Here is a 13,325-nt window from a genome sequence, read left to right on the forward strand (position 1 = left end):
GTCTCATCATTGCAGATGTGTTTCAGGCAGATGAAACGTTGCAAGCCTTAGTCACGTAGCCATTTTCTCCCTGATCCTTTCATCTGCATTCTGACCTTTTAAGGAGTGGAAAGTGTGAACAGTGGTGATGTACACACACAGCTGAGTGTGTTCTCACCTTCTCCCATGGCAATTGCTCTTCTGATCACCTCCTTGAAAAGAACAGGGTCCTTCTCCCAGCCGCTAGCTTGAACCTCACAGCGATGAGCTTTGGACAGGAACTGCAGAGCCTGGAGACAAACACAAGCGGCCCGCGCTGACCTCACCACACTTTCTTTTTTTAAAACAAGTTCTCTCTGGCTGTCTGGCGCTCAGACAATGTCAGAGTATCAAGGTTGATGCCCAAAAGATTTACTTTCACAAGTAAATCTTTACAGAAAGCATTACAGCTTTCTATCTCTCTTTATCTCTAATGGTGGGCGATACCAATCTCATGTTGTGCAGAACTGAAAAAAATGGATTGGTGCGTTCCCACTCGTAGCCCTTTAATTTTAAGACGGACTACAAAGTTTTTATAATGTAATGATAAAAAAAAACAAAAACAACTACTGACCCATTTATTTAACACAAAGAACAAAGCAACGCTGAGGAAACATCCAGCAATGAATTTATTTATTTTTTAACAAAGCACCAGCATGAAACCCACCTTGTCGTTGTCGCCTGGGTTTGAGCCGCGGCCGCCACCGTACAGCACGGCGTACTGCTGCCATATTTCAGCGTCGCTGCTGTGGCGCGCACTGACACGTCCGAGAAGTTCCTTCAGTTTCGGGGCCAAGGTTCCGGCCTGCACCCCCTGGTTGTCAGTCAGATTCTCCGCAACCGCCCTGACCAGGATCTGTAGAATCTACAAATGGGAAAAGATTTCAAGCCGTTGGACTCGGCAGAAAGACGAGTCCCACGTCTTTCTGCCGAGTCTCCTGACTATACAAGCGGACAGAGATTTAAAGAGGAGCGGCAAAAGTAAACGAGGTGGATTAGCATTTGCAGATGTTACAACAGATATTACTGTGAAGTGATTTTAATTATTCCTCACTCATGGATGCAGCTGGTCACCATAGAAACCCATTCCAAGCTCTCTGTACTCTGTTCTTGAGCTCATCTGAAGGCCACATGAAGTTTTTAGGTCTGCAGTGATCGACTCTGCAGAAATTTGGCGACTTCTTCGCACTATGCGCTTCAGTATCCACTGACCTCGCTCCGTCAGTTTACGTGGCCTAACACTCCCTGGATGAGTTGCTGTCGTTCCAAACACTTCCATTTTCTTATAATACAGCTGACTGTGGAATATTTAGGAGTGAGGAAATTTCACAACTGGATTTGGAATACCTGATTCCGATCATTTGGATGGATGAGCAAATACCTTTGGCAATGTAGTGTATGCAAGATGGATATTCTGCCAGTGAGTCGGTTATGATCAGTGTCTCAGTCACCTTAAAGTGATACTAAGAAAGTTGGAAGTGCTTTCACAAATTTACATATTTAAGCCCAATAATTCAGCAAACAAATGAGGCGCAGAAAACAGATGTTCGGCCTCCAATTATGAAGTTAGATGGGATAATACTGAAGGAATTTCATTTCATTTCATTGGTCATCTTCGCAATTAAGCAGCAATGAAGCTTTACAATGTGTACAATATACTACAGGGAAGGAAATGGATTTATTTAAGACATTGTTTTGTATTTTGACTGAGACTATATCTTTGATAAGTTGGAGAAACAGAAAATAGTTGGAAAACACACAAAATTATTGAAGTGCTCTCTCGATGCTTGATGTAAACGGAACACGCAGAAATCGACAGGTTTTAGGTGTTTAGAAGGTCAAAGGTCAAGCCAACATCCTGGCTCTCTACAGAAAACCGCTGCTTCTACAGTGTAGTTAATGTTCTATAGCAGCAAATTTACCTAAAAGGTTTCCTACCAAGACCTACATTATGTCGCTGCTCATTCTACTCCCTTATGAAGTAGAGCTGCAAAGTAGAAGCACTTTCCAAAAACAACTGTTTCTGGAGAGCAGATGTGAATTTACAAAGCTGACGGTTCGGGGTTTTGGTGAAAGCTCCGTTTTATTTATGAGGACGACACAAAGTTTCCACTTAGAATGCAACCACTGTTACGGGAGTAAGAGAGGCTTCTCCTTCAGCTGCTGCTTGGCCGTTGCATCATGTAACCACAATGCACAAGATCCATTTAGGACAGAACAAAGCTTTCTGTTCTGACCCAGGTTTTGTCTGACGGCTGTGTCACACAGACAATATGGAGGGGAAACCGAATCTAACTGCTTAGTTCAGAAATTAAATGTACAACTTTTAAAAACTAACGAGAAATCATTCTCGCTGGGGAAGAAGTTCTTTACCTGGACATCTTTGTAGTTTTCCCTCAGATCCATGAGACGGTGGTACGCCTTGATGGCTTCAGCGAAATCCCCAATGTCAATGCTGACCACAATGAAGTTCTCCCAGATCTGCCAGTGCTCGTAGTTGCATTTCAGGGCCTCTTGCAGGGTTCGAAAGGCTTTGGTTCTGTCGGCCAATGAAAGGAAGCAGAAGAGCCTCAGATTCAACTTAACGGGTTGGGAGAAGTGGTTCAAAACAATTTCTACAAAAAAAATTATCTATCTCAACTGAATCTTTTGTTCAAATCATGTAATCAGGACTTTTATTTTGTTTTAAATTTTTCAACCTTAAAACTACAATGGTGTGTTAAGGACTTTATAGATAAGGGGAAAAAAAGGAGTGATTAACTTCCACCAAAAAATCTTAGATGACCGTAAATCACAACAAATCTTTCAAAACACACAGTTTAAAAGGTTTGTAGAGGTTGAAGAGAATCCAGAGAAGATCTTTAAAGATCTATTCTGTTTCAGGGAAAACTTTCTATTGCCTGACGGTTGTTGTGAACTTCACCTACGTTTTCTATGACGACGCATTAGTGCCATTGTAGACAGAGAAAAAATAGCACTCTATGTTCTAGAGAAAAACTTGGAAGTTTCAAATGTCAAAACTTTTCAAAAACATCTGAGATTGATCTCAAAATTTCCCAAAGTTTTTGGGGTCTTTTGTCAGAAAGCCTTTTAAGATGGTGTATTTTGAAAGATTTGCTGTTATCTAAGAATGTGAAAGTCAACAAAAAAAAAAAAAACTCTCATCATTCCACACAAGATGTCGAACAACAGCTGGTCAAAAGCAAACATCTGAGATGAGGTCAGAGTGTGTCTGATGTTGCCGAGTTGGAATTTCAACAAAATGATGTCAGAAGTTTAGAGAAAAGCTGCCAAATGAACTCCAACTCCGCCGGTCATTTGCGGGAGGGACAGCTGCAGCTTCGCTTGCATTACATAAAAGTCTCAAACCAATAGGTTTTTGTTTTTTTTGGATAATATTTTTGCTTTATTTGAAGTTTGATCGGTTCTGAACCGTCAAACCCAGACCCGTTTACTGGATTGCCAGGCAGAGACTGCTCTGAACATGAGTCCACTGCTCTGGTGTCCAGTGGTGAGGAGTTCCACACTGAGACAAGGTTTGAATATTTGGCTTCTTGACCATATAATCCTTCCCATAATGCTCCACTTTGGGCTGCTGTGGAGCTAATCTGAATTGACGTGGTGCATTCTGTCCGTTCATTTTTGAAACCACAATCAAACTGAAGCAATCAGAATTTAATGCTGTTTAATGCAATTTTCAAAATAATAACACAATGTCATATTTTCCTAGTATTGTGCAGCTTTACCTGAATGTGACCTTTTGCTTGTTACCTTTTGCTAACAAGTATTTCAAGCCTGCTGCAGGATTCTACATCGTTTTTACTTCCATCTCCTATTCTTCTACTTGTGTGAACCTATCTTTATGTGTAGCTGTTTTATACAATATATGCTTTTATGGGATTTTCTTCCACATCGCTCTGTGCTGCAGCAGCAATGCATACATTCCTCCTGGGGCACAAAGGATCATTCTATCCTATTCTCTTGCCTGCCACCTGAATATCACTGATGCTCCTATGAATACTAACAAGTTCAAACATGTCTTGCCTGGGCAGACATATTCAGCAGCTCCCAGACTCATACTCACTTCATCTGGAGGCGGATGTAGGCTGTGGAAAGGTTGTTCCATGCCTCTGCATTCTGAAAAAAGGGGTGAGTCAGCAGGGAGAGGGATGGAGGGGAAGAGAAAAGAAACAATAAAGACAGTTTGAGGGCGAGGCAGAAACATTTCCCATCTGGAACACAAATTCTGAAACTGGGGCCTTTGAGATTCTCAAAGTTGGAAAAATGAAGTGGAGGGCATTAAACCAGGAAGCAGCACTGGTGAAAACGTACGCTTTGATCCGTTTACCTCTTAAACTACAACATACTGTAGATATATGGCACTGATCGCAAATGACGTCACTTTGCCCGGCTGTTCAGACAAACATGGTGACATCTGAAGAGCGTGTAACACTGGGAGATAATCGTGTCCCGGGAGCGTCATTTCAGTATTCTTCGATAAAGAAGTAGAGGGTGGATTGTACTTGTGAAGTTGCCCCCTCCCTCTCTATTCCCTGGCTCAGATTTAGCAGCTGTACAGATCAATGTTATTAATTCTTAATAAATAAAAAAAAGAAATATGGGCAATTTTAAGGCATTTTTGATGAGGGAATAACATTTTAACATGATGTAAAACTTAAAAAAAAAAAAGGATTTTACGTAATGCTTCTTGTTGAACGTTGTGCGTCTGTTACTAGTTACAGTTTTATGTGTATACAATGATTTGTTTTTTATTTAGTGTATTTGTAGTTGGTAAATGCTAGTTGTGCTGGATGTAACACTAATTACACCCTGGGGAAATTAAAGACACCTTGAACCTTGAACTCAAGGTTCACTGCGACAGCTGATTAGAGCATCAGGCTGGGGTGAAGGACTTAGAAGCTCAATCACACACAGAAAAATAGTCCTAGGTGTATATAGGATGGACCAGGCCTGGAGCCAGGAAAACCAACAGGTCATAATCAGTTTGTGATGTTTATACACTTACATCTGGCTCCAGTCCCACACACCTCTGGAAGGCTCTAGCAGCTCCCTCATAGCCCTCCAGAGCGAAGTAGGCACAGCCGAGGGAAAACCACACGCCAAGCTGCAAGAGGAGGGAGAACGGGAAATCAGAGCCAGTCTGAGCGTTAGGAGTAACAGACGTCTAAACGCTCTGTCTGATCACTCAGAGCCTGGGTTCAAGAAGACAGAAACAAACCGGTTTTCAAAGCATGAAAGCAACATCTTTCAGTCATCATTGTTTGATGAAATAAGTTTTTTCTTTAAAGGTGTCTTTAAAGAAAATAAGCCAAATACAAAATCAATGGGTAAAAAAAGTACCCTGTAGGCGATCCTTCAGCATCAGCCGCTGTTAAGCTTTTATGTAGTTTCAGAGAAACTGGACCACCTGCTGTTTGCACAGTCTAGTGGTATCATGGTTGCTGTTGGCTGAATCTAAGCATAACAAGGATTCTTTTCTCATCTCGTCGCAGATCTGCTGCTGTTGGCGGTTACTGTCCTGTTGATGACCCAGATCTCATTGTCATGGAGACAAATGACCTCGCTTTATAACGCTAGAATATTTTGGCATACAAAGGGCATCATGGTAGACTCAATAACGGCAAGGTGACCAGATCATCACCCCTCTACCACTGTGCTCTGCTGTTGGTAGTAAGAAGGTTGTTTCTGGTCCTATGTTCACACAGACCAAGGTACTGCATACAAAGCAACCAATAAAAAGCAAAATAGTTCAACAATGACGTCACAAAATGGTCAACTTGAAAATTGTTACATCATGTAAACACTGAAGTAAAAATTTTCCTTTTTATAGGACTTTTCAATAGCAGAAGATTTGCAAAATAAGTAATTAAGCTCCATGACTAACATGACTTAATAACAACAAAAATAAAATTTTGCTGCAAGCAAGCAAATGATTAAATGAAAAAGGTTTACGATTAAGCTATTAACTAAAGTTTTGCACACTACGTTTCGGAAAATGATGCGTCAGTTAGGCACTGTCGCAATAGCAAATTTTACTGGACGATAAACTGCCCCAGAATTTATTACAATAAACGACAATATTGTTGCTTTGACACAAATTTCAAGCATCATAAGGATAATGGCATAATAATGCAAGAACGCTTTGTCAGAGCGGAATAAACTTTAATTTTAATGAACATTTAACACTGGAAGTGAAAGACATTTTAAATATCCAAAATAAACAGAAAAAAACAAATAAAATGACCTTCAAAACAAAAAAAGGGCTAGTAAAGACCAAAACACCAGACTGAAGACTCTTATCATCCAGTTTTTGGTAGAAAGAGAAAAACGCTAAATCATGTAAACAAAAATTATTGAACTCATTTTAATTTATCATGCGTTTAATTGACGTATTGTTTGTTGTGACAGGCCTAATGTCAGTAAACTGCATATGGGACAAAGTGGGAAATGTCTCTGATTACCTGCATGGTGTTGATTTTCAGCGACTGCTCAAAGCAGTCCACACACTGCTGGAAGTCCTTGGCCCGGAGGTGCAGCAGAGCCTTGGAGCGCATGGCTCTGGCGCTCCTCCGTCCCGACAGCTCCCACGCCCGGTCGTAGTACTGATGCTCGTTCAGGATGTCTCCAAGCAAACAGTACAGACTCGGAGTCTCCTTCTTCTCCAGCTCTCTGCGCACAATCTCCTCAGCCTGAGCAAATGGTGAGAGGAGAAATACAAAATGGCAAACAGGAGAACAGTGGCTGGTCTGCAAGGTTAAAGAACTAGCATATACAGTAAGTATATATATACATATATATATATATATATATATATATATATATATATATATAACAGAGCTTTTATCTGAAGAATATCCAGCATAGTTACAATGAAAGAGCGAACTTAATTATAAGATAGATGTTTTCCTGTATCAGAAACTCTGGGATTTCAAGATTGTTTTTTGTGATTTCTTTGCAAACAACATCAATAATTGTGTGAAACTACTCTAAGGAATATTTGCTAGGAATTTTGTAATGGGTTTTTTTCCCCATTGCTAAACCCTTTCTCAAATTTACGTATAAAGGAAAAGATGTGAATAAAACAGTTTTAAGAACTTAAGCAGCTCGATTTTATCACTCGTAGACTAAAACTTTGACATCAAGTAAGACTGAGGGAGCAGTGTCAAAGAACTAAGAAATACTGCCACCTGCGGGTGGGAGTTAGCATTCACTTCAGTATTTTTTGATACATTTTTACGGGAAATTTGCAATAAACTCACAATTATGCATTAACGCAGAGACAAAATGTGGGATCTGTTGATTTGCGTAAATTTCCACCATCATGGAATTGCTAAGCACTGGAGGGACTGCTCTATGGACAAAAGTTATGAGTTTGATAACTTTGTATGGAAAGCTGGTTTAGAATCCCTTGCTCCAAGATTTCAGACATCTATTGTTCTTAGACCTTTGAGGTAAATATTTTCAGAAAAAAAAAATCCAACTTGTTATTAGGAAGTACTGGGAAGTCTTCTTAATAGTTTCTTTCCCTTCATTGTGATAGTATCAGCTTGTTGCTTTTATTGCTGGTTTCTGGACTATCACGTATTTGTTTTACGAAGTTAACTTGCTTGTACAAATCTTTTCAACAACCATGTTTACAGAGGCCACCTCTGATTAGAATGCCTAGTCAGTCAAGTTGTTCTCAAAGCTGTAATGTGAAACTTTCAATTTCAAGTTTTCTTAAAAGTCTGAATTAAAGTGTAGGAAACACAGCAGAGAGGGCAGCTTTATCTGAGGGTAATAATCAATCAGAGGGCTTTAACACCAGGCTGGACTGCCTGGAGCTGAAACTAAAAAGACACGCGGCGCACAGTGCGGGTGCTCTGCAGGAGACTAATCAGAGGTTCAGCCACAATAATGAACGGCCGTGCCGCACACATATCTGTTAATACCGCAAAGAAAACAGGAAGAGAGGAGGAGTGGGAGGAGGAGTCCCAAAGACAGAAACATGACATGACTGCAGCGCATTCACAAAGGTCATGCTGTTCCTCTGGAGTTGATCCAAACCTCGATCCAATACACAGAGAGCTGGAGGAAGATACACACCGCTGAGCAGTGCTCAACATTTCTATTGTCCAGGAACATTACTTGCTTGCTACCATGTGTCTGAGTGAAAGAAGAGGACAGCAGTGGAAACAGGAGAAGCAACATTGGACGGAGACCAAACCACTCCAGACAAATGGATTACCTTGTTGCTTTGGAGCGCAGTCAGAGCATAACAGACTATTGGCTGGGACCACCACAGCCAGGGCAAAAGGGGGAAAGGAGACTTTCATTATGAGCCAGAGGCAAGCTGGGTAATCTAATTGGAGAGACAAGGGATGGTGTAATTAAATAAAGAGAGCTGGCAGAAAGCCCAGATGGCACCAAGAGCTCCGGACCTGAGGAGTCGGAGCGAGGCCAGGGATCAGAATCAGCACTTACGTCACGTCTGCACATCTGCACTCTGAGCCTGCGTCCGACAGACAGAGCACTTCCACCACGAGCTGACAGCAGCCTCATGGTCATGCTTTTCATTTAAGTACATGTGGGAATAAAAGTCTGAATCTTTACAGAGGCCAGGAATCAGAGCAGAGTTCAGGTTGGTGATGAGTAAGTACTGGGAGCTCTGCTTTAAAAACAAAAAAACAGCTGCAACACCTTGAGACGAGTCTGACCTGAACAGTTGGCACTTCAAACAGAAGATCTGTGGAAAAAATTCTCACCTGTTCGTTCAGTTTTTTTTGGGTTTTTTTTAATCCAACAAAAATCAATGTGGATTAAAAAAAAAACCCAGACAAAAAGGTGATGTGATCAAATAATACCAGAAGAACTTCTGAGCAAGGATGTTGTTTTGAATTTCTAAAAAGATCCAGAGAAATATGGGCCAAAAAAAAAAAAACAGTAAAGGGGCAGATCCCAAACAACAACACCTGCACTGGGCTGGAAGACCTGATTGGGGTTTCCAGATAAGGACCATAACACAGAATATACAATATAAAAGAATACACAGATGAAGAACAGAATAGGTCTTCATAAGGCACATTTACCACTCCACACAATGGAGAACAGAATGAACTTTGTGAAAGTCCTGTTCTGACTTTCTGAAAGAAAACCAAGCTTGGCACAGAGAAAGGTTTAAGAAAGTCTTATTCTGCGAGGGGAAAAATGGTTTAAAATGGATTGTTCCCGTGGCGTCGTGCATAACTGGATCATCCCACTGAACAGGCTTTTACTGTGAATGTCCTTCTTAAAGCCATCTCTACCATGTGGTAGTTCCCAACAGCCAACTATAAATGTCCAAAATAACAACAAAAATCACTGGATGGCCAAAAAAGTCACCACCTGGATTTAACTAAGCACACAGTAACAAGCCTCCGATTGGAAAAATTACTGCATCTTTCGACTGGCAGTAAGTTATTTGTAAGTTATTTATACAATGAGTAGCTTCTCATTTCTTACGCAACCCTGCAGAAAGACACATCCAGTGATCATGGAGAGTTTATTGGTCGAATAAATATCTAAAGAGAAGCAGGAAGTAAATGAAAAATGTTGAGAAATATCCAGCACATTATTAGAAAGTGGAAGGACAGGGGGCAGGCCTGCATCTTCCAGATCAGACAGCAAATTAAGTTGTCCGACTTCCTGGCCTGGTGCGTCTCAGAATGTGTGCGCTGAAAGCGGCAGGGTCAGGGAGAGGAGCGGCCCCGTCGGGACAAAGTGTTGGGTATTAAACGCTCCCTCGGCTTCACCAACGACGATGCAGCGTCTGCCCCCCCAGCGGGCAGACGTCCAGCTGGGTGTGATCTGATTGGACAGGATGCACTAAACTCGCTCGGCACAAATACTGAGCTGCCTGGGATCTGACCCATGTTAAAGGAGTTCATCTAGCTTCAAGCAGGAACAAGGCTTTTTTTAAAAAAAATTTTATTCAATGTTCCGAAACAGAAGATTATGCATGAGGTGTAGTTAAAAATGATTTTAATAAATGGCCCAATACGTTCCTGTGGGAGGAAGCAGATCTCTGAGGCCGTCGCACCAGAAGCGCCACGCTAACAAGTAATAACAGAAATATAGCTGAGACCGCATATTTACATCCAGTCTTTTAAAAAGACGCTCAACATCTAACATTAAATTAGACTAAACCTTTCCTGTTTCAGACTGGTTAGGATCAGAATAACAGAAAAAAAATTTTTCCACAGATTTTTCTAAAGTTTGCATGCATTCCCACAAACTTCTCACAATGGTTTGCTAAAACATTCCTCCATACAGGACTGGTGTCAGGTTCTCTCGCTCTCACACACACCTTTTCAGCTCTGCTTCTATGGCTTTGAGATCAGGGCTTTGTGACGACGGTCGCTTCAAAAATATTGACCTGTTGTCTTTAAGCCGTTTTCTAACTAATCTGGTGGTTTGTTTAGGGTCCATCTCCATTTAGAAAGCCCAGCTTTAATTGCCGGTGTACTGCGATGTTGCTTTAAAGCTTCCACATCACAGAGATGACACCTGTGATGTCATCTCTCTTACTAGGTACTACCGGACCATCCTGCACCAAGAGTAACCGCAAAAAACCATGATGATGCCACTGCCGTACTTCCCTGTTGGGACCGTGTTCTCTGGGCTCGCAAGTTTTTTTTTTTATCCAAATGTAGCAACAATCACTTGCACATGGCTTTTAATCCTAATTATGCTATTTTTTTGTATTATTATTTTTAGGTTGTAAAAGTGTTCCTAACGTACAGTCTTATTCTTACTTTATTTTCACTGTTTGTGTGGATATGCATTTCTCCACCGTGGGACGATAAAGCATGTTCTAATCTAATATGTCTCTGCAGGGCAGGTTTTTAAACACTCCTCAAGTCATTTTGAAAGTAAAGGAAGTTGTTCTATAGTTGGGTTGAGAGATGAAGATACTTTTTGAGTGCATGTGTGCCAGGTTTTTATATCCTAATGGGAACCTATTTCTGTCTACAATGTGGGATTGTGGGGACTATTGCTCCTTGTGGGGACATTTTCGTGGTTCCCTAAGGGGAAATGTAGTTTGTGGGTTATCGGTTAGGTATGTGATGGTTAGGTTTAGGAATATAGTTTTAGAAAACAAATGGAAGTCAATATAAAGTCCTCACAAGTCATAAAAACATGACCGCGTGCGCGAGAGAGCGTACCTTTCCATGCTGGCCCAGCTTCTCATAGCAGACCACGGCGTCCTCCCAGAGCTGCAGCTGCTGGTAGAGCAGCAGAGCTGAGCTGATGCAGCCCAGGTCTATCAGCAGGCTGGCCAGCAGCTTCTGCAGAGCAAAACCAGCCCAAACCCTGTCACTCCACTGATTAAACACTACTCCTCTTACCGTCAACAGTAAGCAGCAGTCATCCTGATCTTTTACCAAATTATCAGCAGTAATAACACATCCTATGTTAAATGCACAGAACCATGATATAGGAAAGCCAAGCAGTACAGAAATGAATGATGTTCTTCCTCTCAGCCATAAAAAGGCCTTTGGTGCTTTGTTCCACGCCTGCTGCAGCTGATTGCTGCACTGCTCCCCCTCAGCCTCCGTCAGGTCCCCAAACACCGATGCACACTCTTCCATTCCAGCTTCATTGCTGGATCAGTTATTACATGCTGCCAGTTGCTGCCTCCTCCCTTTCCTTTTTTAATCTCCTCGACACGTCTTATTCTATCTATCACAGATTCTGCTTACTGCTCTTATTTTACTTCCTTCCTTTATTCTGAGCAACGTAAAATTCCTCTTCGTAGCTCTGCTGCTACGTTAAGGTTCAACAAATATCTCCTTAGACTTCACGTGTGCAGCAGAGCCTCCTCGCCGTCTGTTAGGGTCACAAGTCAATTCGTAAACAATTTTTAACTCAGAAACCAATTTACCCGTTCAATCGGTCTAGAGATTCTGCTTAAATTAAAGTGATAACAGGAAAAGACAGTGTAAACAAATGTACTGATTCTATAAGGTGCATCAAATACCATCAAATAAACTTTAAACAAAACTAGCTTTCGGCATATAATTCTGTAACTTAAATTACCTGCGTTAGGTAAGCTTAGCTGCCTGGCTTTTTCTTAAATAAAAAATATCAAATGATTAATGCACTGTGGGCGAGACGGCGTTCTACAGCGGCCAAGTGGACGCATTATGTGATATGCATTATACTCGGAAAAAAGAGCGGTAAAGATGAACAACTTAAACAGATTTTGAAATGGATTTTTGAGAATTTGGAATCGATTCAGAACACCCAGAACTAGGAAGTGCAATTCTTTTTAGAATAATTTTTTTTCTGCACCTCTACTGAGCGGTAACTCCTCCCACTGCAAAGATATTTGACCACATGTGGAGTTCCCTCTGTTTCATGGTGTACACAATGAAACCAATCAACCAAGGATTCTGTCACAGTTATAATGCTTTATGACTGTGACAGAGTTGCTATGAAGTCCTTGGAAAGAAAGGGATGTCTGTCATTTTAAAAGGAGACTCATGTTTTCTACTGCTTTAAGGGTAAAGAGGGGAAGAGACATCGCTGACGCCACAATTCAGTGTTGAATCGAGTTACGCTCACTTCAAAGTCAGAGGCATCTCACAACAATCAGATATTTATGTTCCACAGGAGCATAAACTTCATACAGCAGCTCAGAACAAACAGCTTAAAACATTTCTTAGTCTGAAGGACTTAGTCTCACCATGTCAACAGCTAAGACATTAGAAAGTTAGCGTTAATATTATGTTTTTTGCAATTTGTAATTGCGCTTCGTTAATTATGTGTTTTTCAATTTGTTGAAGTAGTTTGAACCTCGAGGCCACTGTAGTTTCTAGCTGGTAAAAGCAGCGCAAACACACACACACAAAAAAGAAAAACTAGTCTGGTTACTGGAAAATGTTCCTCTAGATCAGTGTTTCCCAACCCTGGTCCTCAAGGCACACCGTCCTACATGTTTTAGAGGTTTCTCTGCTTTAATGTGCCTGATTCAACTGATTGCAGTTCAACAAACGCCTGTTAATCAGTCATCAATTGAAATCAGCTGGACTGAAGCAAGGAAATACCTAAAACATGCAAGGCAGTGAGCCTTGAGGACCAGGGTTGGGAAACACTGCTCTAGATCATTTCAGGCTGCTCCAACTCCCGTCCTGGACAGCTGCTGGCCTGCAACTTTCAGAGGCATCCTCTCGCCAACACACCTGAACCAAACGGCTGAGTTTCCTCATCTACATTCCTTCATCCCTACAGAGGCCTGTCGACCAGCCAGTCGTCTGATTCAGGTG

At 41.4% G+C, this 13,325-nt stretch overlaps 1 protein-coding gene across 1 annotated transcript in view; it reads right to left on the minus strand.

Annotated features, from left to right (window-relative positions):
• ttc27 (tetratricopeptide repeat domain 27) overlaps positions 1-13,325 on the minus strand; it is a 51,942-nt gene that overhangs the window by 1,685 nt on the left and 36,932 nt on the right. The window contains exons 12-18 of the mRNA XM_028007590.1: positions 11,223-11,345; positions 6,501-6,728; positions 5,045-5,143; positions 4,103-4,155; positions 2,392-2,557; positions 686-883; positions 158-269 (exon numbers count right to left, since the gene is read on the minus strand). Coding sequence (XP_027863391.1) covers positions 158-269; positions 686-883; positions 2,392-2,557; positions 4,103-4,155; positions 5,045-5,143; positions 6,501-6,728; positions 11,223-11,345 — 979 coding nt within the window. The remainder of the gene's footprint in view (positions 1-157; positions 270-685; positions 884-2,391; positions 2,558-4,102; positions 4,156-5,044; positions 5,144-6,500; positions 6,729-11,222; positions 11,346-13,325) is intronic.

Source organism: Xiphophorus couchianus, chromosome 22 (assembly GCF_001444195.1).
Source record: "Xiphophorus couchianus chromosome 22, X_couchianus-1.0, whole genome shotgun sequence".
In the NCBI taxonomy this organism is placed as follows: domain Eukaryota; kingdom Metazoa; phylum Chordata; class Actinopteri; order Cyprinodontiformes; family Poeciliidae; genus Xiphophorus; species Xiphophorus couchianus.